General features: G+C 47.1%; 1 protein-coding gene across 3 annotated transcripts; it reads left to right on the forward strand.

The window, feature by feature from the left end:
* The first annotated feature begins 1,993 nt into the window (after positions 1 to 1,993).
* On the forward strand, positions 1,994 to 26,002 carry MAMSTR (MEF2 activating motif and SAP domain containing transcriptional regulator). 3 transcript variants are annotated; one of them, XM_054995588.1, is made up of 14 exons: positions 1,994 to 2,279; positions 3,246 to 3,331; positions 7,344 to 7,409; positions 9,287 to 9,345; positions 10,584 to 10,659; positions 11,667 to 11,816; positions 12,627 to 12,769; positions 15,039 to 15,158; positions 16,018 to 16,289; positions 18,054 to 18,213; positions 18,869 to 19,261; positions 20,055 to 20,192; positions 21,415 to 21,469; positions 22,281 to 26,002. In XM_054995588.1, the coding sequence occupies exons 2-14, from the start codon at positions 3,277 to 3,279 to the stop codon at positions 22,724 to 22,726; spliced, it is 2,133 nt and encodes a 710-aa protein (XP_054851563.1). In that variant the 5' UTR covers positions 1,994 to 2,279; positions 3,246 to 3,276; the 3' UTR covers positions 22,727 to 26,002. The 3 variants fall into 3 exon arrangements, with proteins under 3 accessions (XP_054851563.1, XP_054851564.1, XP_054851565.1); XM_054995589.1 differs by having other exon boundaries at positions 18,057 to 18,213; XM_054995590.1 differs by lacking the exon at positions 15,039 to 15,158.
* Positions 26,003 to 27,592: the final 1,590 nt, after the last annotated feature.

Below are 27,592 nucleotides of genomic sequence, written 5' to 3' on the forward strand. Positions count from 1 at the left end.
CCAAATGGCCATCCCCGCCCCCCTTTAAAGTACAGAAAAGCCATGAGGAGGAAGGATCCGGGATCCGACTTGTACAATTTTTAGAGAGAAAAAAGGAGTGATTTATATATGAGTGTATGTATCTGAGTACAGAAAGCCTCATGAGATATAGCCTTTGTGTCTCACGGAAAGCCAATCTTCTAAACACTATACATACAAACAATCTCTCTCTGGCATTCACACACCTACAACCTATAATATGTCCCGTTGTACTATACGCTGTTTCTGCTTAGCTCACTTGCGGAGCCCTACCAAGCAAATTGCGCTGCTGCATCCCAGTGGTGGAGGGGGGTAAATCTTTTCTCACATTCACCAGGAGGGGTCAGTGTTGCTTATCTAGTTACACTTAATGGGCTTAAATTTTTCGGGCAGACACAAAGACATACAGTTTAGGGCACATCTGCATTCTCTCTCTCTCTCACACACACACACACACACACACACATTTTGTTCCAACCCAGGAGCTGGTTCAGAGGAAGGTGGGATAGGGGTGGTGCCAAGGGGCATGGCTCAAAGCAGGGGGCAGGGCGAGGGAGCATGTCTGACTTTAAATACCCTGGTCAAAATCTGATCCGCCGCGTCAGTGAAATCCAGTGCGGGCCCTGGACGGCTGGCAACAGGTGACACCTGTTGTGTGAAGTAACGCTCCCTGTGGCCCGACAGCAGCCGCTGGGAAAGGGCAAAGGGAACCCAGCAAGCGCCCACCTCAGTCACTCAGGGTCTTGACTGCGTCTGGCATGAGAAAGGCATCCATTTTGATCGTCAGTGAAAGGGCTCTGGCCAGTTTGTGTTTCAGGCTACCTGGAATAATTACGCAGGATGTCTGTGCCCCTGACCCACCAACCTGCCCCATATTGATCCCCTCACCAGTTTAAGATTTCTTCCCCATGTTTCTGTTTTGTCCCATGAGAAGCTGCATGTTTCTCTGCATTCCTCTCTCCGAGCCATGGGACTAACTCCCCACCCTTTCCCATTATGTATGGAAGGGGCTTGCAGTGGCTATGGCTGGTGCAAAAGTGAAGCGATCCCCTGAAAGGGATCTTTGGCTAGTAAAGTCCTGAGGCAGCCCAGTACCTGGGAGAGTGGGTTGCTGTCAGATCCAGGCACTTGATCTCTGAACCTTAACCAGAAAATGCCCTAAATCTGGCTCAATTGGCAAGTAATAAAATTTGCATTATGATGCAAAGTGCTGGGCAAAATACATTACTGAGTGTGCCTCCGATGAACCCTTTTAAAACGGCTGCCAGGGGTGCTCTTAGATGGCCAGGACTCCTGGGGAAGACAAAGGCGAAGGAGGGCCCTGGCAGCACAGAGGGGAATTAAGGTGCTGATGAACGGGAGCCCTCATAACTCCCCTGTAGGGTTGCCAATCTCCAGGTGGGGCCTGGAATTCTCCTGGAATTATAACTGATCTCCAGACTAGAGAGTAGTTCTCCTAGAGGAGATGGCAGCTGCAGAGGGCAAACTTTACGGCATCACATCCTTGCTGAGCTTTCTTCCCAGGCATCACCCCCAAAGCCCACGGAAGTTCCCAAGTCGGAGGTGGCAACTCTGCTCCCCTGGGATTGTAGTTAGGGGTCACAAGAGGAGAGGCATCTCTCTAAAGGATGGCAGGAGCTTGGGGACAAGGCAGTTCGGGAGCTAGGGCTCATGGGTCCTCCAGCGGTTTGGGGGTGCAGGACCCCAGAATTCCCGAGGAAATGAGTGGGTGAAACAGGCCAAAGATCCTGGCTTCCCTGGAGAAAGTGTGGGATCTAGCGCCCTCCTGGAGCCCGGACTCCTGGGTTCCCTAGGAGAGGAGTGGGGTCCGGCGGGCCAGCAGGCGGAGCTCGGGGATCTTGGCGGGGGGGAGGGGGCTGTCCTGCTGAGCCAGCAGCGCGTTCCGGGTGTCGGGTGTCGCGGCAGGTGGCACCCGTGGGGAGGGGCGGCGAGCATGGCAGAGGCACAGGGACGTCCCAGCTGCCCGGGGCCGGGGAGGGGGGCACGGTGGCGTCTGACCCCCAGGCGGGGGGCAGAGCCCTCGGCCCAACCCTCTCCGGAGCTCCCTGCGCTTGGCTTCTCCGGCTGCCATCCTCACCTGGGCACGGGCAGCGAGAAAAAGAAGGACAGCCCTCCCCTTCGGAGAGGCGGGCAGACCCTCCCAGAGAAGCCGTCGGGGGAAGCGGGGCTCCGGACGGGCGGCCAGGCCAGCGATTCCCGACGCCCAGCAGCCAGAGAAGGGCTCTCTCGCTTCCATTCCGGTGAGCAGGACGCCTGGGTTCTTTGCGGGGAGGGGGGTGGGGGGTTACGTCTGGCGGACTGCGGGAGAAGGGAGCGCGAGCAGAGAGGAGCAGGGCTCCCTTAGGGGTGCTGGGGGTGTTCGGGGGGGGGGGGGCCTCTGGAGAAAGGCAGACTCGGGGCTGTGAGGCTGTAAAAAAAAACCCACCGGGGTTGCCTCTTCTCCCTCCCGAGCAGCGGTCCTGTGCCTTTAACGGCTGCCCGACAGGCAGGCATTCAGCGGGTGAAGCTCTACCTATCCCTCTCTCACCCTTTTATCTTGCTCTTGTAGGGTTGCCAGCCTCTAGATAGTGGCTGGAGATCTCTCGGATTGCAATTGATCTCCAGGCCACAAAGGCCAGTTCCCCTGGAGAAAGTGGCTGCTTTGGGGGGGGTGGACTTTATGGCATTATACCATGCTGAGGTCAGGTCCCTCCCCTCCTCCAATCCCACCCTTTCCAGGCTGCACCCCTCAAATCTCCAGTAATTTCCTGGCAACACTACCCCAAAGAGTGTGGGGCACAGTGCAAGTGTCATCACAACAACCTTGCAAGGCAGGTCATGCTAAGACAGAGTGGTCCCAGATCACCTAGTCGGCTTCCTGGGATTGATGAAAGAGGGGGAAAGGACCCCTTGTGACCACCAAAAAGGCCAGGAATTATAGAGCCTGTGTGGATAAAAGCCACGCAAGGGAGGGTGTGTGACAGTGAGGAAGGGTGTCAGGTGAGATGGAAAAGCTGGTCCAGTTCTCTACCCGCAGGTTACTAGCCCTTCTTTTGAGTGATCTACCTGTTGAATTTCTGCCTGTCACATAGCTCTTAAAGGCCCAGGAGTGCTGCCAGGAAGGAGAAGAGAGCAGGGTGGGGTGGGGGCTGTGCGCTGCTTCTTTTGCTTATCTGCCCTTTGTTTCCTTTTTTCCCTCTGTTGAATATAAATGGGGCCTTCCTCAGATTTGGGTTTGAAGTCACAGAAACCACAAAGATGACGCTCCTCGCTTCTGAGCGATCCATGCTTATCCGAAGTAAATTCCGGTCTGGTAAGTGTGAGTTTAGCTTTACAGTCATTCACGTAACTTGTCATGTTGATGTTTATTAACAAATGATGGTAATAATTTATTCTGGGATAAAAGCCAATCAGAAGGACTATTCAATGCATTGTTCACATTTATAGACCTTACCTAAGGTTGTCAAAAGTTTTAAGAATTCATTACCATTAAAAAAAATCGTTGTGAACTGCAATGGTTACATAATTTGTTTTTGCAATTAGTATAAATATCAAATCTGCTAATGATTAAAGTATATTTTGCTTTTAATAAAGTAAATACTTTAAAATGTGACCACTATTTGACAGTATCTGATGATCTGTAACTTCTCTGTAAGTAAGGGAACAACTCAGTAGTAACTGTGGTTACTTGAATGAAAATCTGTAGCAAAAAAACCTGGAGTCTACAAATACGGAGATATATGTCAATTTACTTAATTGCATATATAAATGAAAAAGCAATTACATTGACTTGCATGCATTTGTTTAATTTGAGTAATTCTCTCTGATTCTCCCAGATGTAGGGAGCATCACAGAAGAATGTAGGGGCTCAAAGGTCATGCCCTTTGACCTGGGCAAGAGCCCTTTTCAGCAGATTGTGCCCCAAGGGTCAGATCTAGCCACGTTTGCTACCCTTCATGAACCCCAAGGCTACTGCTGAAGGCTGCCTAACCTTACTTTACTGTGGAATTGTCTCTACTTTGTGTAGGAAAAAATCTACTTTCTATGCTACATATGGAGTTTTAGAGCATATATGGCATTTCTCACACCATGGGTTAAGGGGTGGGAACTAAAATTCAGAGGGAGTGGCCTCCATCTGGGCTGTCTTAAGCACATTCATTCTTGCAGGTTTTCATCGGGAAAGTGTCCGTCCCTCTGCAAATCTGCTGCCTGCCTGAGGCAGCTAATTCATGTTGCGTCATGTTAAGGCTTGTCTTGACAACTTGTCCTTTGATGAATCAGATACGCATTCATTCACCACCACATTAGGCTATACGGACATTGCTGCCCTTTCAAAAATTCCAGCACCTTGAGTTGAACACATACAGAGTTTGGTTTTGGTAACTAGCCCAAATGTGGCTTTCTATGCAGTAGGTGTCTTCAGCACAGGCAGAAGGAGTGGATTGTCTCTGTTTCTCGTGCCTTTAGATTGGAGACTAAAACATTGTGCATTTGAGGTTGTCAAACTGGACCTGGCAAAGCCAAGCAAATTGCAACATCCTTGTTTGCTCCCCAGCCCAAGAGAAACTCTATCTAGATCTAAAGTGATAGCTCATGTGCGTTCTCTCTGTAGGTTAACCGTATGGAATTGTGCTGCCTTTCTCTGAGTAGGAAGAGCAGTGGTGGTAAGAGTTAGCAGGAAAAGGCAGGCTGGGTTGTGAAAGGCAAACAGAAGGAAGGGAAGGCTAGTGATGTGGGAAGGAGAGGATTGGCAAGTGATCTTTCCGAAGTTAAAAACAAGGCTCGTTTGGCCAACTGGAAGGATGGTCAACATTCTTAGTTTAGTAGTCGTTTTGCTGTGGCCCATTCTGTTCAGTGGCCAATCTTCTCACTGTGTTCTACAATGTAATAGGAAGCTATTGGGATGGGTTTTGGGGGGTGGGGGTGGGGATTACCACATGATATGCCTCTGGGGTTGTCAGCCTCCAAGTGGGCCCTGGAGATCTCCCAGAATTACAAGTGATCTCCAGATGACAGCGATCAGTTCCCTGAGAGAAAATGGCTACTTTGGAGGGTGGACTCAGTGGCGTTATACTCCACTGAAGCTCCTCTTCTCCCCAAGTCTCATCTTCCCCAATTCTCTAGGAATTTCACTACCCAGATCGCACAGCTCTACATCCCTCAGCAATAAATGTAACATCTTCCTTCAACCAGTGAAGGAATGACCTTGGACCAGTCCTTGTCAAACTAATCTACCTCACAGGGTTGTTGTGTGGATAAAATGTAGGAATGATGAACCTTATATACTGTCCTGATCTTCTTTGAGTATAGAAATATAGTACATAGATAAAACTGCTATACATTACACTTTAATTTTTAAGCTGTGCTTGTAACATGTTTTATGTGTATGTATAAAAATGGAAGCTGCCAGTTTAAATTATTAAAGTTATCAATTATTAAAGGAGTGGTGGCATTATTAAACAGGGAGGGCCAATAATGAACAGTTAAGCTGAAAGTTTACAGGCATCCCAGTTTAATTTTTGTGGATATTTTAGTTCTCCTGTGCTCTTGTAAGCCTTTGCTTTTAAAACTTTTTAAATCTTACCCTCTTCCTCCAGTAAAGGACTACCTGAAGTTTTTATGCAAATGTATTTAAATTCAACAATTGAAACAAATTTGTATCAAAAAGGTACCCAAAACTAATCGATGTACCTCTTAAAAAGCAAATGATTAATCAAGAGAACATTCTTAATGCTCTCCTAAGACCTCTTTCCTGGGAGTAAATTCCACTGAATAGACCAGGGTAGGATTCTGAGTAGACCCGCTTAGAATTGCTCTCTTTGCTGACAGCGCAGGTTAAAATGCTATATATTCAAGTGAAAAAGACATATATTATATGGGTACAGGCATCAAGAAGCTGGAAATGGCAACAGTTCCCCCAAAGATGTCTGCAAAAGAACCCTTGTGTGAAAGAGCCTCCATGCTGCATATCCAAAGGGCTCTTGCAGCCTCTGGCCTGGGAGTTGGGGGCATCTTGTATTTCCATCCCTCCAAATAAATAGCTAATGGCGTCACCCCAGCTGCTGCTGACAACGGGACAAATGCCCAGGCGGGCAGGCAGGAGAAAAGGGGGCACAGGAATAGAAACGCTTGGTGCAGTCCCACCCTCCAAAGGTATGACGTGCCTGCTGTTTGATGGTGGGCCTTGCCCACTCCGTCTTGCCCAGTTGGTGCTCTTCCTTAGACAAGGTGACTCCAGGCATTGTCTTAGGCCTGGGTCTGCTCTACAGACAACAGAGCCCTCAGACTGCTTTTGTTTTCAAAGCAGCACAACAAAGCAAGTGTAGGTTTCTGGCGCAGTGGGGGGCCTTTGTTGCCAATTCTTCTGATAATGTCTGTGTACTCACTGTATAGTAAGTGGAAGAGGTCCCTTGTTGTTTCGGGCCCAGTGTAGTCAGTAGTCGTCCACTTTTGTATTCCAGTCCAGACTCCAGTCAGAGCAGTGGATGCCAGCCAGCTGTAATCATCGTCCCTAGGCCAGAAACATAAATTAGTGTTCCTGTCATGGCTTCCCCCTTCCCTCACAGCTAACCTTGGGCATTATAGTTTTGTAAGCCTGCTAAGAATTCTGCTCCAGGTTCCAACCTTTTGACCTCCTCAGAGATTAAAGGTTATAAAGCCTCTGGAGGGCAGATTATGGCCAGCTAAAATGCCTGAATGTACTCATAGACCATGCAAAGAAGTCTCAATACAACTCAGTTTCTCTGGGGAAGAGTGACCTTCTTACATACTCAGCACTCTTATAAAAATTCCAGAATTCTTTGCATATGCGTTCGAAAGAGAGAGTAACAAATCAGTTTACAACACAGAATCTGTCAAATGTGCTGTAAGGTTGCTGTGAACGTCTTTTGGCTCTATTTACTATTAATGAAGCAGAGCCTTTGGATCCAGTCTGGAATGGACATGGTCAATTGTTGACAATCTTGAATGGGAAAGGATTTGTTTTATCCTGGTTCACTTCTGTTTCAAGGTCAGATTACAGACAATTAAAGATTCAAGGTTCATTCTTCAAGATTTTGCACTCTCTTCTATCTTAGGTATTTCTAATTTATTTAATTTTTTAGCTTGCTGTTTTCTGTCAGTTGATATTTTGGTTTTGATCTCAAATTGGACATTAATTCCTGTTACCTCTGTCTGTGTGGGGGGCGGGGGGGGGGTTGAATGGTTTGAGGGCTCTGATTTTTAGAATTGACATGTGGGATTTTCATTCATTTTTTAAAAAATGTCTGGTTGCTGAAAGGGATAGACCGACTAAGCTTACCCTCATCTTGTCACCCTCTTCACAGTTCTCCAGCTCCGAATGCAACACCGTCGATCTCAAGAGCAGCTCTCTGAACGCCATCTCCTTCCAGGTGATGTATGTCTATATTGGGAACCAGAGTTTTTCAACACCTGGTGCTGGATTTCAGAAATGCCATTCCTTTTGCCATTGTGAACAGCTCCCCTGTTGTATCAGAGCCGTAATGGCATTGATGGACTTGACTGCATCCAACAATATTTATTAAATGCTGCTTGTGCTATTGCAGCCTAGTACCATATCACAACATTTTTCAGGAATGTTGCTTTAAAGTGAAGATAAGTATATAAATATATGGGGCCTTGAAGGCAACTGAATATTTAATGTGTCTAAAATGGCAATGTTTACCATCTTCCAATCTTACTAACCCTCCAGAACCAAAAACTTTATTACACAACCACCACATTTAAAGAGAACAAAAAGTTCTGTCTTTCTGGCAATATCCAAACAGTCAGGGGACAGATTCGAAGCAGACCTCCAGTCACACCACAGAAAAACAGCCCCAGCTCCAGAGCTAAACCTTGTCATTGAATGGCAGTGAAGTGTTGGGGGAAAGCTACCTCGTTGCATTTCCATATGCAGGTCAAAAATTGAAGGCATGGAGAATTTTTTTTTAAGGAGAGTGCTGTAATAGCCTGGTTGGTGGATGTGCAAGAGACAGCCAAAATGGACCTAATAAGGAGAATGACGTAAAGCAAATAGATGTTTTTTTCATGGAAAGGTGATACTTTCATATTTGCTTTTATGCCTGACAGCATATCAGAAGATACTTTGCTCAGTACTTCCTACGTGAGCAGAGGCTGTGTTCCTATGCTCTTCAGGGCTGCAAGCAATGACAAGGGGCACATGGTTTGCCTACATGGTTTGCATGCGAGTTTCATTCCAGGCAGCAGGTATTGGGAGAAACGCCCAGAAGGATAGCTTTCTCACCTTATTACTTGAGAGCTATTAGCCAGAGACGCTAAGCATTGCTGTTTAACAAGTTGGGTCTGGGTTCCCCAAATCCTGCTCGCATTCCCTGCAGCCACACAGCAGCTGCAGTAAATGGTATCTTTTAAGAAGAGAGAAAGAGCTCAAAGGGTTGGAACACCACTGCAAGGGAGGAAGGGCTCTTCCCCTCCAGCTGTTTTTCTATGCAGAAACAGTGCTGTGGGGAAGTTATTTTCCTATTTTTGCTGCTTCACATGCACAAATATTCCATACAAAGCAGCAAAAATGAAGAAATAATGCCACCCTCCCTCATAGTTTTCGTGTGGGAAAACTGCTGGGGGGGGCAGGAATCCTTCCTCTCTCTACAGGGAGAACTTTCTTTTTAAAAAAAAAAAGAAAAAGAAGCCATTCTCTGCAGCTGCTATGTGGCTGCAGGGAACATGAGTTGGATCCAAGGAACCCAGACCCAACTCTTTAAAAAAACATTAATGTGTAATTTGCCCCCAAAATGAGTTATGTGGAACTCTGCAGTTTCACCCCACTGGATCCATTAAAATGTCTCTTCCACCCACCTCTAGCTGCAGAGATTCTGTCAGGTCTACAGGTTTCTAAGTTTTCTTCTACCACCATAAAGGCCTAGAAACATGAGACTTTTAGAAAGAATGCTGAGAATCTCAGGGTATTGAACTCCATGTGAGTCTGATATTTCAAATTCTACTCAAGTAAAATGAAACTGGAACATACAAGACAGAGACAGCCTTCAGTTCTGTCTTCATTTTATAGAACCGAGATTTGATGACTTTCCTCAGGCTGCCTGGGGGATATTACGATCCACAGTCTGAGGTGATGGGACACCACTTCTTTGTCAGTGTGAGGTGATTCCTTCTTGGGGAGCTCAGGGTTTCCCTACATATGTTTCAACAGAGAAGAAGTCAGCAGGAAATAAGATGGAAAATACACTCTAGTGATTATGCTAACAAGTATTCTGTATTGCTCCTCCAGCACTCAACAAACCCCTTACAACTTTCTCACAGCCAAATGGGACACAGGGCCAGAACAAGGTGAGTATCACCGGAATGTAGTATATAAAAATACTTATTAACAACGTGCTTCACCTCCCAAAGGGATTTACCACATCATGCTGCCCTCTCCATTTTATCCCCACAACAACAATCCTGTTGTGTGGGTTAGGCTGAGAGAGTAACTGGCCCAAGGTCAGTGTGAGACATTGCAGGAACAAGACTTTTCCAAAATGGCTTTTTTTAAAGGGTCAGTCCATTGAGGGAGGCTTTTTAATAGGGTTTCCCCTTCTGCACCAAACTCCATCTCTGGCTGCTCTTTCACCGGCAGTCTATATATGGTTCTTCTGACCCCACCTGTCTCCTGTCATGCAGGTGGAGGACAGGGTAATACTCCTGCTGTAACCCTCTAGTTTCATATGAAGCTGCTGACTACTGAATCAGATACCACTAGTCCAATCTAGCCCTGAGCAGCCTATTCTGACTGGCAGAATCTCTCCAAGGTCAGGAAAAAAGAAAGGTGTTTCCCACACCTGCTACATGGGATTGTTTTAAGTGGGGACTGAGCCCAGGATCTGCAGCGTGAAAAGTATGTACTCAAGCATTGACCTCCAGTTTCTAGTCTCCCAGCTGGCATTTTAGACTATCTTCGTGATGCTTGCTCCCTTACCGAGGAGAGACTCGAGGCACCCCAGTCGGCAGCCAGAACATCCATCCATCCATCCATCCATCCATCCATCCATCCATCCATCCATCCATCCATCCTAACTAAAGCCAAACCCTGCTTCCTTTCCAGCCAACCAGAAGTCCCGACTTCCCCATGGCTGTTCATTTCCCACAGTGATAACCCTGTAGCGTATTTCCTTCATGACGTTAAAAACAAGTGTTCCTTTTTTAAATAAAAAAAAGTCCCCACACCTCTAATGAAGAAGCTATACTGAGCAGAATGTAGATTTGAGTTTAAAATCTCTCCCTCTTGCTGACTGAACCGTATCAACAACATTGATGAGGTGTGCATTCCAAGATATCGCGGGCCTCTTTTGTGGAAATGCCACAAGGGACCCATCTAGGCAGCAGGAGCTGGAACTCAGGGGCTGGGTGCTTCCGGGGGAGGCTTTGGGGAAATAGTGGGTGGTGGTTTCTTTCAGCCCCCTGAAGGTCCTGGTTGGGGGCGTAGGATGTCTGGCCATGCTTGTTATGAGACTGGGGGGAGGGGCAGAGAGCGCCGCTGTGCATCTTGCTCACGGAGGGGTTCTTTCCTTCTCTCTGCTTCTCCTCAGGCCAAGGATCTTGCAAAGCTGAAAGCCTTGCCCCGGCCCCACAAGAACAGCACTGCCAAGGGCCAACTGGCAGAAGGTAGGGTGCAGCTTCTGAACCTTTACTGAAGGGCTACAGGGCTCCTTAAAATACTATTATAACAACAACAACAACAACAACTGCGCTTATATACCGCTCTTCTAGACAGATTAGTGCCTCACCCAGAGTGGTGAACAAGTTAGTGTTGTTATTATTGCCACAATACAGCTGGGGAGCTGGGCCTGAGAGGAGGGGCTTACCCAAGGCCACCTACTGAGCTCATGGCAGTAGTGGGATTCGAACCAGTGGAGTGCTGATTAGCAGCTGAACCACTTAACCACTGTGCTACAGTAGCTCTTAAACCAGAAGCCCTGCTTCCCCTATTCTGCCTCCCTTCATTCAGTCCTCCTTCAGTGAATGAGAGGTCCAGGCCTGTCAAGCACAATTAGTGATGGGCGCTTCAAACATACCCAGCGGTTCCTTTACTAGCTACATTGGTTACCCGCTTGCTTGCAAGTTCAATTCAAGGTGCTGGTGCTTATCTTTAAAGCCTTACAAAGTCTGGGTCCCCCATGCTCAAAGGACTATCTCACTACCTATCTCAAGCCCAGCACTAGTTAAGACCGAGCCAGCAGGGACTGGTGAACATTCCCTCTTCCTGTTCAGTTTGTTCCATGGAAGCCTGAAAGAAGGATTTCTCTCTTGTGGCTACCTTGGTTTCGAATGCTGTACCAGAAATGGAGGGAAAACCACCTCCCGCCCCATATCTAAGAGGGGCAGCAGAATTTCCTTATGTAGAAGGGCCAAACTGGCTCTGTGAATGTGAAAGGTACATATTGTACGTTCCATTTGGGGTTCATTAGCATACGTAATGCACCTAAATAGTGGCTCTGAGTTTGGAAGATTGTTTGTTAATTGTTTTATTCCAGTTCTTGGATTACTATTTTGTAATATGCTTAGGAAAAACTGTCTTTAGCAAATAGAAAAAGCAATATATAAATATTTGTCTCAGTAACTAACAGTTTTGCTGAGAAAGGCAGTTGTTTTCCCTTCCTTCTCCACTCCAGTGTCTCCTGGAAACCCTTCTGAGCTGCAGGACAAAAAAGCTCGCCTGGCCGAAGACCTGAGCGAGAAGATCCTACACCGCCCTGGACCACTTGAGCTGGTGAAGAAGAACATTCTCCCCTTGGATCCGGGCATCAAGGAGGCCATGACAGGTAATGACATGGGATGCTTCAGTGCACCAGAAGGGGGGATGTTGCCCAATAAGATGGAAGCAGGGATCTGAAGGGATCCTGTTTGGGACCCTCCTAATGGGTCTTGAACTCTGGGAAGTTGACACAGAAGGGCACAGCGTTCTTTCTCTGTCTCAATCAAACTTTATGGTATTAGGAGGATAAATGAAAAAGCTCTTTGGGAAGTTGCATGGTGGAGGGTCCAGGACTCCAGGTTTGCTCTCCAGTTCATAAAGGCTCTGGGTAATGGGGATGGGAAACCTTGCCTGACACCTTGGGTAGCTGCCCCCAGTCAGAGAAGGGGCTGGGGGGCTCAATGGTCCCACTCAGGAGCTGGCATTTTTGTACTGGATGCAGCTTTGACTCTTGAAGCTCATACCCTGAAAATCTAGTTGGTCTTTAAGGTTCTACTGAACCAGAATCTTGGACATTCTCAGGGCTTTTTTTCTAGGAAAAGAGGTGGTGGAACTCAGTGGGTTACCCTCAGGAAAAATGGTCACATGGCTGGTGGCCCCGCCTCCTGATCTCCAGACAGAGGTGAGTTTAGATTGTCCTCCGCGCTGCTGCAGCGGCGCAGAGGGCAATCTAAACTCCCCTCTGTCTGGAGATCAGGGGGCGGGGCCACCAGCCATGTGACCATTTTCAAGAGGTTCCGGAACTCCGTTCCACCACGTTCCTGCTGAAAAAAGCCCTGGACATTCTAAAGGTTCTCAGGATAAGAGGTATTATCCCATCACCCTCATATCAACTGCTAGCGTAAACCCCGGCATATTCTCTCTGTCTCCTCTCCAGAGGCAGCTCCGGCTGTGCCTGATTCCTTCACCTTTGAGGAAGATCTCAGTAGCTCCTCCTCCTCTTCCTCCCCATGCTTTACACTGTCTCCAGGAAATGCCCTTGGGAATCCGTCCACTACCTTGTCAGGGGCAGCTTTTCAAGTAAGTAGTTGTGGATGAACGTTGACGTGTGTGGATGAACTGACAGAAGGGGGACAGAGGAGGAGGAGGAGGAGAGAGTCGCCGCCAGAATTTCTAACTGGAGATGCTGTCTGCAACTTTCTGCATGAAATGTCTGTGCTTTTCCACTGAGCCGGGACTTCTCTTAAAGCAGTAATAGTCATCAGGCAAGCATACAGTAGCAGCCAACTTCCAGGTGGAGCCTGGAAATCTCCTGGAATAACAACTGATCTCCAGGCTACAGAAATCAGTTCCCTTGGAGAAAATTGCATCACATCTCTGTTGGGCTCCCACCCCTTCCCAAACCCTGCCCGCCCCAGGCTCCACCTCCAAATCCTCAGAAATTTCCTGACCTGGATTTGGCAACCATACGAGTCAGCCTATTGGTCCATCTCCCTCAGTTCTGTCTCCTCTGACTGGTGGTGGCTTTCCGGGCAGGAAAGAGTCTTTCCTGATGCTTGCTTTAAGTGGCATTCCCGAGGACTGCACCCGGCCCCTTCTGCTTGCAGACATGGGCACTGCAATGGAGCTAACAGCCCTTTCCCAAAGATCTCATATGATCCCCCAATGGTTTGTGTTAAAAGATATCACTCAAAGCCAATCCACCGGGAAGTTCTCCTGAGATATCTCCACTCAGATGATAAGATGCTGTGCAAGAGCACAGCTAGGGTTACAAACTCTTGGTAGGTAAATTCCTAGAGATTTGGAGCAGAGCCTTGGGTGGGCAGACTTTGGGGAGGGAGCTTAGCAGGGATACAATGCCATAGAGTCCACTCTCTGCAGTTGCAGTTTCCTCCAGGAGAAGTGTTCCCTGTAGCCTGGAGAACAGTGATAATTCTGGGAGAACTCCAGGCCTTGCCTGGAGGTTGGCAATCCTAAGTATGACTCCCGTTCAGTTCAAGGGAGCTTGTGTGGAAGAACTTTTGGAAGCATAACATATATATTTATAAACCATAAAGCACAAAGGGAAACCTGCCCACAAAGAAATACAACTGAGAATCAAAATACAGTCAGAAGAAGGTGATTAGAACAGGACCCAAACGTCATTCATGGTTTTTGAGTTCATACATCTGTTTAATGAATTAGTTTATTTAAAATATTTGTCTGCATCCTTTCCACCTAGCTTAAGGTCCTCAAGGTGGTGAACAATCCAAACAGTGTGTAAAATACATATACGACAATTAAATAAAACATATACGACAATTAAATAAAACATATAAACACATAAATACCCAGGCTGGCAAACAGGGAGGTGGGCCCATGAGAGTTTGTGAAGGAATGCCAAACAAAACAAAAAAGTCTTCACACACTGGCAGGAAGATAGACAATCTCCCTGGGGAGGGAATTTTAGAGTTTGGACACCATAACCAAGAATGCTTTTCCCTTATAAAAAAAAAAAAAAAACCCTTTCTATCTTGTCTTACTTGCAGAGCAGATTGTAGTAAACTTACAACTAACAATCCGTAAATACTATCTAACAAGTCACTCAGAACATTGTTAGAAAGCCACCAGAATCTGGTATGTTGGCCAATATTTAAAGGCAGAAACAGCAATTCCTTAACCTAGTAGCAGCAATGCCATCTTCAGGCAACTTCATTGGTGCCACCTGGGAGGTTGTTTCTTCAGGGTATGTAGGATTGGAAACCTTGGAGAAACAAAGTCCTTTTGAGAGGGGTGTCTCTTTGTGTGTGTGTGTGTGTGTGTGTGTGTGTGTGTGTGTGTGAGAGAGAGAGAGAGAGAGAGAGAGAGAGAGAGAGAGTGTGTGTGTGTGTGTTTTTGGTCTTGCTGCCCTCTTATGGCTGTTGTGGAACATTACAAGCCCTAGGAAAAACAGGTGAAGAGCTTTTCTGGGTGATAGGATATGATATGGCCAAAACAAGGCTGCAAGATTTAATCAATTAACTGATTTTAACAAATCATCCTTAGCTCAAAAATAAGCCCTCCACCACCACACAGCATTTTTTTTTAAATTTGTAAAAATTATTTTAAATATAAAAATCACTGACAATGGCCATTTTAGAAGAGGCCTTCCCTCTAGGGTGAGCAGTAGCAATGCCTCTTCTAAGAGGATGAAGTTGACAATTCTGGGGCAGAGGTGCCTAGGCAGCCTGAACATTGGAAAGGAATGAGACTTGGGTTGAAAAAATAGACACAAACAAAAAGAAGATTAGGCGCTTCTAGATCAGGACAGAAGTGTAAGGACTGGAAGCCAGAACACCTAAGTTCTATTTTCCATTTACTCTTCCTGCAGCTGGAGCTGCCCCCGATCCTAGCAGATCAACAGCCTGTCGTGTTGTCATCCACCCCTGAGTCCGAATTCCCTCTCCAAGGGGAAAGCCCTCTGGCCAAGCCCTCAATTTCACTTCTCAAGGTAGGCTGCCGGCTTGTGGTGACTTGCACCTCCATTGCACAGGGCTGCCCTGCATAAGGCGAATCTCGACTCCCATGGAGCTCTGGTGGCTCCAGTGAGAGCGCAGCCCTCAAGTCCATCAGCCCATTGGTACTTTTCCTGGTGGCCTTAATGGCCAGTCTGGCCATGTTTGTTTTATATCTTGCTTTGCCAGCACCATCTTTGAGGCTGAAGCTGCTACAAAGCAGTGAGGAGAAATCAGTATCAAATTATGACCCCAAACACTTAAGAACCACGCGAGGTCCTCAGTCCTAAGAATCCAATGGAAAACAGATGCCTGGGCTGGCCCCTCCCTCTGTTACTGGTTAGAGTGTGGTATAGTGGTTATAGTGGAGGGCTAGGTCTGGGTGACATGAGTTCTTATTCCCACTCTGTTATCAAAGCTCTCTGGGTGACTATAGGCCAGTCACTCACTCTTACCCTAACCTACTTCACAGGCAAAATAAAAAAGAGTCCAGTAGCACCTTTAGCCAACTTTACTGTAGCATAAGCTTTCGAGAACCACAGTTCTCTTCGTCAGATGCATCTAACGAAGCCGCAGACTAACACGGCTAACTCCTCTGGACCTACTTCACAGATATGCTGTTGTAGGGATCAGGTAGAAGAATGGAGAACAGTGTTGTAAGATGCTTTGGATCCCCATTGGGGAGGAAAGCAGGGTATGAATAAAACAAGCACATACTGACCTTCGTGCTGTAGGCCTAGGAATTGTGGGGGAAAATGGGGGGGGGATTACTTCCACTCTAACCATTAAACACAATTGCTACCTATGAGTTTCCTACTCTCTCTTACCTAGAGGTCTCTGCCTTTTTTCTCCTAGGTCCCTCCCAAGGTTCCCGAGGCTAGGAAACCACCACGCCCTAAGAAGGTGAAGGAACCACGGCCCAAGGTGAAGAAACTGAAGTATCACCAGTATATGCCCCCAGACCAGAAAGGGGAGCAGGTGCCGGTGCCCATGGATGCAGCCTACGCTCGCCTCTTGCAGCAGCAACAGGTTTTCCTGCAGCTCCAGATTTTGAACCAGCAGCAGCAGCCCACGCCGACATCACCTGCGACCTTCTGCGTTCAAACCCTCCATACTGTCCCTGCCAGGTAACACTCCACTAAGAGTTATCATATAGGTGCAAATCACAGTGAATTTGTACAGACAGTTTACCAGTAGGGCTCCAACTGGATATGCCTATACTCATGACCATCTGACTTGAAGTTACCAGTTATTGTATTGTTGTTAATACTCCAGAGCAAAGAAAACCCGCAGCTATGTTCTTGGAGGCTGCTCTGTCTTCTCAGTATCAATCTATGCGCAGGGCGTGTGTCTTTCTACACAACTGACCTCCTAAGCAAGGGTGCCCAACTGGCTGCTTATAAGCCAGAGAAGATCCTGGAAGCCCTTTTATTGGGCCTCTTAGCAGGTCTTCCACATTTGAATCAAGAGAGCTGTAGGAGCTCTGCCCACTTTAAAGGCAATTCCTTGCTCTGATAACTTGATTGAATCACTGGCTCATGTATTGTTTCATTGTAGATTTTATATTCAAGAACGCCTGGATTTACTGGAACCTGTTTGGGCTGATAAAAATGGTTTTCTGAGCAGAAGAGTCTTAAAAGCTTATTGGCTGGGATTGGCCAAAGAATCACTGTACAAGTAGCTAAGCTTCCATCCTCTGCTATGAAAACATGGGCTGAGATCATGTCCTATGTATAATTTTCTGAAAACCTCTAACCCTTTTCATTGTCTGATGTACTTGGATGAATGATATATGTAGAGATATAATTTTAGGTAATTAATTAAGATTGTTCTGCTTTTGTATGGCTTATGGGCCGTAATAGTTTGGTGTCATGGTTAAAGTGTTGGACTTGGATCTGGAAGACCCAAGTTCAAATCCCTACTCTGCCATGGAAACTTGCTGAGTGACCTTGGGCCAGTCACACACTCTCAGCCTAACCCACCTCACAGGGTTGTTGCGAGGATACAATGGAGGAAAGGAGAATTATGTAACCCACTTGGGGTCTTCACTGGGGAGAAAATGAAGTAAATAAATAAATAAATAACAACGATTGACTGATGGAATTTAAAGGCAAACTTTCATGAGAGAGGGACATAATTCACACTTCAATGTGTCCTCTCCCTGTGTGTTTCAGATAAACAATGGCCTGGCTATGCTGGAGGGCCTGTTTTGGTGCTCCTGTAAGTGGAAGTTGCACATTGATTCTAAATCTGGATCCCCTCTTATCAGGTGCCTGCCAATGGCAGGTAATCCCAGCCATTCCCGCCTCTGCCTGCTGATCACCAGCTGATTGGCAGGAGGAAGCAGGGCTGGCAGGCCTGGGGAAAGGGAACGCACGGGGGGAGATAGGCCAGAGAAATGGGCGTGCGTTTTGTGGCTCCCGATGATATCACTTCTGGTATAACCTGAAAGCAATGGCTTTGTGCCAGGGCTAATTCTTTAACAATCTGCCCAAATCATTAAAGAATCGGCCCTGGTGGGATGCCATTGTCCAGGGATGCTCCTTTGCGTCATCATGGCTAGTAGCCATCGATGGACCTGCTGGTTGCTGGAAGTCAATCAAGGAACGGTGGACAAGATGGGCTTTGATTTGTTCCAGACTGGCACTCCTTGTGTTTCTCAGCAACAGTCCATGTTCAGGATCACTTAATACAGAGCAGTTATATCCCCTCTGGAGCAGCTGGGCAAATACAACACTGTCCAGTGTGCTCGAGTGGGACCACCTTAGCCATCTCTTGCTTCTCTTCCAAGATGAAGCACAGACAACATCGGGGGCTCTTGTTGGCTCAGGATGGAAAGAACAACTGGATATTCATCGTTCACTCTCTCTTTCCCTTTTTTCTGTGTCCAGCAGTGCCCCAGAACACCTGCTGAGCTTCCCTGGGACTTCCACCCCACCAAGTGGGCCCCCTCCTCCTCCTCCTCCACTTCCTCTTCCGTCTCCATCCACGCCGACCTCCCCTTCACCTCCCAAGCCGGAACTGTTGCCTGCCAACTTGGAGGAGCTAACAGTGAGTTGGGCTGGGGCTGGGGAAGTAGAATGCTGATCGTAGCCTTCCAGATTCTGTACCAAGGCAACTAAAATACTGCAACTGGAATAAATTATGCAAACAAGGCCCACTTGCTCATAGTTTCTTCGTCGTCATCTTCGTCGTTTGTCTTATTCATCGTTTATTTTTCCTCCAGGATCCAGGTTTTCAAATAATCTGGAATTCTATGGAGAGAAGTCTAGAAAAGAGTGGAAAAGTCTGAAGATAGGAGAACGGATGGGTGGTGCTAGGATGCACGAGAGAACCACAAAGTGTAATGAAACTGAACAGTGCCCAGTATGCTTTACTGAGCTGACATGATTCAGTTGTGGAACTGCAGATTTCATACGCCCCTGCCTATCATGCCCCCTATTTGTTTATTTATTTTGGGGGAGGAGTTTATACACAGCTTTTCCAACTTGGGTTACGAGAACAAGAGAGGGAGGGAATTTAAAACTCATAAAATCAATACAAAATAAGCTAAAAACTAAGTTATAATCAGCGTGTCAAAAACATAAGGCAGTGATATGCAAACATTTTGGAAGTGGGCCTGGTTTGTTAGCGGGGATGATATTTTTGTAGTGTTTTGGGATGCTTTTCTCTTAATACTTAATTGTTTGTGGCCATTGGTTGCCAGGTTTCGGAACTCCGCCAGCAGCTCCGTAAACGGGGCCTACCCGTTTCGGGAACCAAGCCAGCCCTGCTAGAGCGCCTTAAGCCTTACCAGGTGGCCCGAGCCAAGCCTCCACCGGTCCCGCTTTCCAGCACTCGTTTGGCATCTTCAGACCTGGACGAAGAGGCCCAAGTCTTGCAGGACAAGCAACGGGTGACTGAGAATCTGGCGCTGAAGCTCCACCGGGAGCAGAAACACCACGACAACGACCTCCAAGTGGAGCTGGAGATGCACAAGCGGATCAAGAATCGCCGCAAGGGAGGGTTGCCGTCACCCGGCCAGCAGGGGGCACCACCACCTTATATTGCGAAGAGAGAGTGCACCAAGGAGGGGGGAGGCAGAGAGGACAGCTTCATGGTGAGCAAGCTGGCATTCTTGATCCACACAAAGGGGAGGGGGTCTCTTGGTTGGCTGTGCGGAGGTCTCATGGTTTGGAACAGAGAAGATGGACCACCAGGGTTTGGAAGTCATGGTTGCTACATCTCCTCAATCTGGAGAAGTTTTGCTGGGACTTGTTTGGATCTAATGAGGATGGTTCTTACAGGAATCTGATTGCCTGTGCATGTTGTTTTCCTCTTTTCTGGAGTTCAGAGGGGGCAGCAATTTCCTTAACGCTATCTGCTGGTAAGGGATGTCTGAAGCTGCCTTATACCCTAGGCCCATCTAACTCAGTGACTGGCTTAGGCAAAGAAAATTGTTTTCCAAGATTTGCTGCTTTTAGCTGGAGATGACCTTCTGTAGGATTGACCTTCTGTATACCAGGCATGTGTTCTACCTCTGAACCACAGCCCTTCCGAAGCTCTTATCCCCAACCCTCCTTCTTTCTGCCTTGGATGACTCCAAAACCTATTGGGTGGTAGTCAGCAAGCGGCCAAAAATTCCAGCACATAGAAAGTCACTTTTGTAGGCAGGGTGAGGGGAAGAAGCTGTGCTCTGTCTGTCGAGTGTCAGGGTGCAATCTAGGAGATGGGTGGGGGCACGCAGCCAACTTAGTTGCTGACCACTGAAGACAAGGTCTGTTAGGAAGTAGCTGTTCTAGCCCTGGGAAGGTAACGGCAGTAGACCAAGTGCAAGGCACCCTAGGAATTGCCTGAGGCAGAAAAAAAGCTGACCCCAGTTCTCCTTTACATTTCTTCCATCTTCCCAACAGGTCTTATGCCCTCCGTCCTGTGAGCCGATAAATTCTGACATGGAGCTGCCTCTCGAAATCACAGCCAGCTCCCCTGACCCAGCCCCAGGGACCCGCTCCATTGAGGAGGAGCTCCAAGAGGCCATCCAGAAAGCTCAGGTACGGTGGGGACAGGAGACACCATCCTTGAAGAATTACCCCTTTTTATTTCTCCAAGTGACTTTTTACTACTTCCGCAGCTGATTTCACATATCACAAAGTTCACATGGTGGATATGTGAGGACTTTAGGTCAGACATGCGCCTGGAATTCTGTACTGGGAACTCAGTTCCCAGGTGTGCAGGAACCTGATTCAGATTGGGACCACAGTGCAGGGGGGAAATGGGCAATCCCTCCCCAACACTGGCATTTTCCTGACCTGAAGCAGCCCCTGGGAGCTGCTGTTTCCCCTGTTGTGGGCGGGGGGGGGGGGAGGGAATTGCATGTCATTCCTTAGGACTGACAGCTCAAGCATCCCACATTTTAAGAAGTTTAACAAGCCACCCCCAAAACAGCAAGAATAAGTTCAAGATATGAGTAATGGCTTACTAGGGGCAAATCCACATGCCCTCGGCACATCCCGGTGTTGCGCTAAATGTTCGCTAAACACCCAGAAGTATAGCGTCTTTCTAGCGTGATTTCTGAAATCGCACTAGAAAGACGCTATACTTCCGGGTGTTTAGTGAATATTTAGCGCAATGCTGGGACGCTCCGAGGGCGTGTGGATTTGCCCTAGGAATAAGGGCTGTCCCTGATAAACAGGGACAGTGGAAATGCACATGGATGTTATCAGATCACTGTTTCCTAGAGTGTTTATCCACCATAGAGAGGAAGACTGTTCTTTTCCTGTATGCCCCCTACTCTGCTTTCAGAAGAGGAAATCTTTCTTCCTCTCTGTGATGGACAGAAGCCTTCTGCTCTTGGACAACTCTACATGATTTCATGGAGCTGAATCAACTCTGAAGGGAATCTTTGTCCAGTGCAGAAAGCTTGTGTGAACTAGGCACAGACCTCGGCATATCAAATGCAACTGGCTTTGCAGTTTACAAGGAAAGCCTGTGTGACCCCAGCACCCTATTCCCTATCCCTCTTAAAAGGCATGGGAGTCCTGCTTGGGAGGTGGGTGGGCAGGGGACTGCAGTACTATCAGAAATGGGAGCTATTCCTTCACTTGTGGTTAATGTCTTCAAAAAGAAAGCAAGGCTTTCTTTGTTTGTATAATTTTTGTTTTCCTCTGATGTTAAGCCATCTTGTGGATCCTGATGGATGGGAAAGCCAGGCCAGAAATATGTGAAATAAACAAATACAAATGGTGGCTGTTCTTTCCCCTTCTCTTTGTGTAGCTGGTGCCAAGCCAATCCATTGAAGACATCTTAGAAGAACCCCTGATTTGTTCAGGTGAGGAAATGGGTTCCGGAACCCCACTGTACCCTCAGGGGGCGCCCTTCCATCCGAACTAGCTGCTCCTTAGCAGAGAGGTTGGGCTGCTGGGGAATGAGGACAGTGGTCGCTGGGCTTTCTAGACTGTTAGGTGCTCGGGCTGGCTGGCTCCAAAATCAGTCTCTGCCTTAGGAGCATAACACATATGTACACTCGTTACACTGAGGGATCCATCATGGGATCTATCAATAAAAGCAGCAGTGAGGAGCAGAATTTCAATTTTGTCTGTGGTGATGGGGCAGGAAAGGGTTAATGCGTTTCTCCCCCATGCTGTTTCCCCCATAGAAATTGCCCCCCCGAGTTGCTTTTAATTTCAGTGGGGGGGGAGAGAAGTACAATACGGTTACCTGTCTTTTTCCCTTCCAAAGGGAAACAGCAGCTTGTGAAGGTCTTGTTTTTGCTGGGGAAATGGCACAGTGAGAAAGTGTTGATGACTTGCCACCCCGCAGTGTGGTTTTGACCCACCTCTTCCCCTGTGGCTGCATTTTAAGATCCTGTAACAAATTGGAAGACCCATTTAAGGATCCTCAGCATAATGTGTCATTTGGCTCTGCAAATTGTGGTGCCTAGTTGGTTGAGTGGTGAGAGGAAGGCCCTCTGTCTGTACTCCGTCTCCAAAGCATTGTCATTACATACAAATGTCCCAGTGCTAAGTCCTACCATCAGAGACAACTTGGGTGGCTATGGTGAGTGGGGCTCTGAGTGGGGTTCAGTATATGGGGATACCATGTCAATATACAACCTCTATTTTCCCCTCCTTTGCTTGTAGGTGACCTTCTTCAGGCACCTGCTTTGACCACACAGGTCCCGGATCATGTCACTCCATCACCCCTCATCCACCAAGAAGCATCGCCACCCAAGAAGCCCCGCCCTAGCAGTGAACCTCCTTTGGTGACCTCCACCATCTTTGATTTCCCCGGGCCGTATGATTTCCTCTCAACAGCTTCTTCCTCATCAGCATCTCTAGACTCACTGTCCTCAGTTTTCTCCCCTGACTCTCTGGAGATGCCCCCATCTCCTCCAGCTGTCTGGCAAGGGAGCGGGGCCCGTTCAGGATTTGACCCTGTGGATTGGCTAGAGGCCTTGACCTCAGGCTCTGCCTCAGGTCTGGGCTCCACTAGTCCTGTTGGCAGCAGTATCTTCTGCACGGACTTCTTCGATTCACCTGACCTCAGTGTCAACCACATGATAGACCTAATGGTAGAACAGTGGTAGATGAAACACAAGAAGGCTGTCTGCATACCCGAAGGCCTGAAGAGAAAGGGGGAAAATCCCCCTTCCATCCTGTAAGATCACAGCAGCATCGGGCAACTGTTGAATGGGCGAGAATGGCAGTGTTTTGGGTGGTCAACATCAATCATCATAGATGGTCTTGTTTCCATTAATGCCAAATCCAAATGCTCCCTTGGAAGAATAAAGTCACTGACCTTTGGGCAGGGTCAATGCCATGCCTCATTTTGAATGGCCAGGCAATCCCAGAAGTCTTTGTGGTTTTCACTGATGTGGCGGCCGTGAGATAGTTTAATCTAATATTTGGGAGGATAAGAATTAGCCAGCTGCATTGGACGGGGGAAATCATGATTTACGATCGCATCGTCTTCAACAAGCCATCACAGATGAAAACATAGTGTGATGGCAACCCTTGACATTATGAAGTGATTGAATGAAGGTATGGAGTAGCACCAGTTCTGGAAGCTATCATGGCTGGAATCAACAATTGACATCTGAATTCTTTAACAACTTTAGACGCTGTCTTGGATTAAAGCTTTGGCATATGGGCTGTGCTGATTCTACTTTCTACCTTGGGCCTTTCATGTCTGCACCCTTTCGATTGAAGAAGTCATTAACAGACTGGGAAATGCTGTGGTCCAAGATAATGGCATCTTCAGTGGGCCATCTTGGTTTGGTGGAACCGTGAGGACGACATCAGCTAGGTGAACATCTGGGCTGTCCCTCTTGATGCACTGTAACTGAGGACAAGAGTTGGAGATTCTTCCCTTGGCTGGGGCATGTGCTATCTTGTTTAATTAAACTAGACAGAAGAAGGAAAGTGCCAACATTAAAACCAATTAGGATTGTGCCATCTCAAACCCACTAGGGGAACAAAGAAAGAACTACAATTTCCAGGGGTCACCTTGACTGGAGTGTACCTTCTGTGGCAACTTTGTGTTATCTTGTGTGCAGAGGAATACCTTCTGTATTAGGGACTGTACCATCTACCATAGCTGGCCAAAAAGTGATGCAGTCCAAAGACAGGTGCCACCTTTGAAGTCTCATGCCAATTTAACTTTTAAAATTTTCTTATTATTTTTACTTTTGGTGTTAACATTGGAGGGAACGTATGGGCACACCTAATGCATATACATATGACTCCAAACCATTCTTTGGACTGAGGGTTGGTGGTGGGGCAGCTTCCTAAGGGAGCTGGACTGGGAGGACACCATGTTCACAGGGAGACAGCTGCAGTGTGTCGTGTCCAAGCAGCCAAAGGTTGCTGGAAGATTTAGACCAGTGGGGTTATGGCAGGTTTGGGACACAGTTTGTGTAACTCCATAGCTCATGCTAGGTGAAAACTGGAACATATCTAATAAAGATTTAGTGGTTTAATCATAGACATTCTCTCATGCTACTCCCTGAGAGCCCTGGGAACTGTAGTAAGCGGGGATGGGGTTAGGGATCTCTAATAGAGAATTTCCATCACTCTCCCCTGACTACAATTCTGAGGATTCTTTAGGGAAAGTTAAGTCAGTAAAGCTGACTTATAAAACCACAGGTTTATAGTGTAGATATGCTCACATAATATCTTAGTAGCTACCCTCTCAAATTAATGAGCAGTTTGGACATACATAAATACAGAAGCCATTCAGCTTTGGAAGCTGCATTCCCTGTTCTTGTCCCATGTACAATTTTAAGGACTGCACTCAGAGGAGACAAATGAGAGCAGGACGGCGCAGAGCACTGGGTAGCTGGGTCATCACGAAGCATCCTCCCTCTCCCCAGAGCAGTTTTCAAACGTGATTTCATTTGTTTTAAAAAGAATAATCAGGCATGTATGATTGTTTAAATATATAACCAATCAAAGACCAAAAAGAGGGTGGGGAGAGATGGCTCTGCTTCAGCTCCTTCCCTCATGCTTCTGGATCACTTCTTGTGTGTATGGGGGGGGAGTTGTCGGTGTCCATTTCCACACTACTCACCTTCATCTGGAACACTGTGGAACGTCACGAAAAAACCACAGAAGATAGCATCTTCTCGCACAAGTTTTGCGCAACATCGCGCAAAACTTGCGCGAAAAGACGCTAACTTCTGCGGTTTTTATGGATGTTCTGCAGCGTTCTGGATGAAGGTGAGTAGTGTGGAAATGGCCTATGTGTCATTTGAAGGTCAGAGATGAAAGAAAGATATGCTCAATCCCCAGGGGAAAAAAGGGGGGCAGCCCCTTTTTTATGTACATCTGACCAAGCTATATACAGAATACCTTCAAGAAAGGCTCACAGTGCTATGAACCTGCTTGGAGATCTCTTTTGTATGGGCCACTGTGTAGAATGTCAACAAATCAAGCACTGGTATGTCCTGTAGCCACTGGCCAGTAACTCTATCGCTGCTACCCCCTCCTGTTGGAGAATCTGTGTCTAAGATAGGAGGATTTCAATCTCAGGAACCTGAATACGAGGCATGGCAGTAGTAGTAAGGAGACTGGTGAGCAAACAGCAAAATGAAAACAGTTGACTGCAAGGCACAATCTTTTGTGCCTGCTTGCTTCCCCTCCTGCTGCGAATAAGAGCATCCCACCAGTGAGAGTGAAGCAGCCTGGCCTGACTTTTGGGGTGTCTCATTGCCCAACAGGAGGAAGTGCGTTTATCAGAGTACTCAGGCAGTGGCTGCAGAGTATGCCAGTGTTGAATTAGTTGATATGCTGTCATCACTTGCACATGAAAAAGAGCGTTCAGAGCATGTTCGAAGCACTGGCATCCCTTTGCCAAAATCTGAACACAAATAGTAGGTCCCCCCCACCCCCACAATACTTCACTTCTGCACTGCCCACACAGTTTAATCCCGTTGACTTGGCAGTGTGGATAGTACAAAAGGGAAGTACTTGAGTGTCGGAGTAGCCAAGAGTGTAGGTGCAAACGCAGCCTTCCAGCATGTGCTGTTGTGGCTTGAGGGCTGGTGCACATGAACTCTCAGCTCATGACTCTTTCCCCCTGCCTGTTATAGCTCCCTGATTACGGTGAACCAAGCTGAGAAGATCGCTGTCAGCATGCAAAAGTTGTAAGTCCTCAAATTAGCCCCCTGACTCATTCTCCAGTTTGTTGTTTGTAAACAAGGGGCTGCCACAGAAAGAATCAACAGGTGGGCATCACACCAAGGGGTGCTCACGTACCCAGTTCCTACCACATGCTGACAGTCAAGTATACACACTGCTCTGTACCATCATCTTCACATCTCCTGTCTACTCTCCGAATAAACATCATTTCTCGCTGCCTTGAATATGGGTTGTTGTTGTTGTTGTTGTTTTCCCCTTATGAAACTGGTTCATGTTGGTCAGAGCCACATTGCAGGCATGTATGGAGAGGAAGCTCAGCAAGCCCTGAGAAATATGTGGTCCTAAAATCTGTCATACTGATGTGGCAGCTGTAGAACTAGGATCAGACCCAACCCTAACCAAGAGCTTCCTGGTCTGTTGCACTACCACCTTTGTGGTGAGCCGACTAAGGCCACAGAGTAGAAGAGGAAGTTATATTGTCCTGTATCTCTTCTGCTGATTCTTCTTAACTGGTTTCAGCTATTAAGGTTTTCAGGTCGGGACCAGTTAACAGCTGATGTGGCTGCTTCTCTAGATGTCACGCTGCCTCTTGTTCCTCCTCCATCACTTCACTGGCCTGATCCAAGTCTTCCAAATTCTGTACCCTCTCTCCTGCCTGCATCTTGGTTCCAGCCACCATGTGGCTGGTCTTCTTGGCTGAGCTTCGGCTGGCCCTCATCTGGAGCTCTCAATCCTCCCTACTGGGTCCTAGCACTGATACATACCCACCCCACCTTTCTTTTTCTTTCTTTCTTTCTTTCTTTCTTTCTTTCTTTCTTTCTTTCTTTCTTTCTTTCTTTCTTTCTTTCTTTCTTTCTTTTTCTTTCTTTCTTTCTTTTTCCTTTCTTTCTTTCTTTCTTTCTTTCTTTTTCTTTCTTTTTCTTTTCTTTCTTGCTATCTAGCTACCTAGCTATCTAGTACTGCTCCTTAAGCAGAAATTAAAATGGGAAGAACATTACTTGGTATCATGTCTCTGAGGTTTAATTATTGCCCCTACATATTTTGCCACAGAAAGAGTAACAGAGTCATTTGTATCCAATAGTAACTACGTCACCTGGGCCGATTCCAGATGACTAACCTTAAGTCGCTTCATGCCGCCCTCTTCCGGATCGCGACGGGGAAAATGCGAAATATCGCGTTTCCTCGCGCGAGTTTTGCGCGTCGTCGCGCAAAACTCACGCGAGGAAACGCGATATTTCGCATTTTCCCCATCGCGATCCGGAAGAGGGCGGCATGAAGCGACTTAAGGTTAGTCATCTGGAATCGGCCCTGGGCTCTCATGTTAGGTAGTTCTATATTTTTAAGTAGAGGGATGATTAAGCTAGCCCTCAGCTCGTTAAATATGGGACATTCTATAATATGTTCAATGGTTTCAATTTTATCATCTTGGAATCTGCACGTTCTGTTGGCTTAGGGTACTTTGTTGTATCTACCCTCCAAAACTGCCAAGGGAAGGACATTCATTCTTGCCAGTGTAAAAGCTCACCCACCCCACTTAACCTTATAGATATTTCCCTTTTCAAAGAACCCCATTGGTGGCCTTCAATCCCCACCTCCCAATGCAGCCCACTATGACTCACTCTCCACTTCTAGAGAATCCATAGAGAAACTACACATAACACACATAGACATGAAATATAGTCCCAATAGCTGCTCTTTCTAAAAAAAGCATCTGTTTGGGAGAGACAATTTTGACCTGAGAAATGGCAGGGAAGGAGGGGAACACGTAACCCTTTATGTGCCATTTTTCCATTCCAGATCATTCTTCACTGAGA

The sequence above is a fragment of the Eublepharis macularius genome, chromosome 12 (assembly GCF_028583425.1).
Source record: "Eublepharis macularius isolate TG4126 chromosome 12, MPM_Emac_v1.0, whole genome shotgun sequence".
In the NCBI taxonomy this organism is placed as follows: domain Eukaryota; kingdom Metazoa; phylum Chordata; class Lepidosauria; order Squamata; family Eublepharidae; genus Eublepharis; species Eublepharis macularius.

What these genes read in the sequence shown, in the direction of transcription:
- MAMSTR (XM_054995588.1), top strand. Translation starts at nt 3,277, where the DNA reads ATGACGCTCCTCGCTTCTGAGCGATCCATGCTTATCCGAAGTAAATTC. An exon ending in GGACACAGGGCCAGAACAAG is followed by an intron (nt 9,346 to 10,583) that starts GTGAGTATCACC and finishes GCTTCTCCTCAG; the next exon opens with GCCAAGGATCTTGCAAAGCT. An exon ending in CATCAAGGAGGCCATGACAG is followed by an intron (nt 11,817 to 12,626) that starts GTAATGACATGG and finishes TCTCCTCTCCAG; the next exon opens with AGGCAGCTCCGGCTGTGCCT.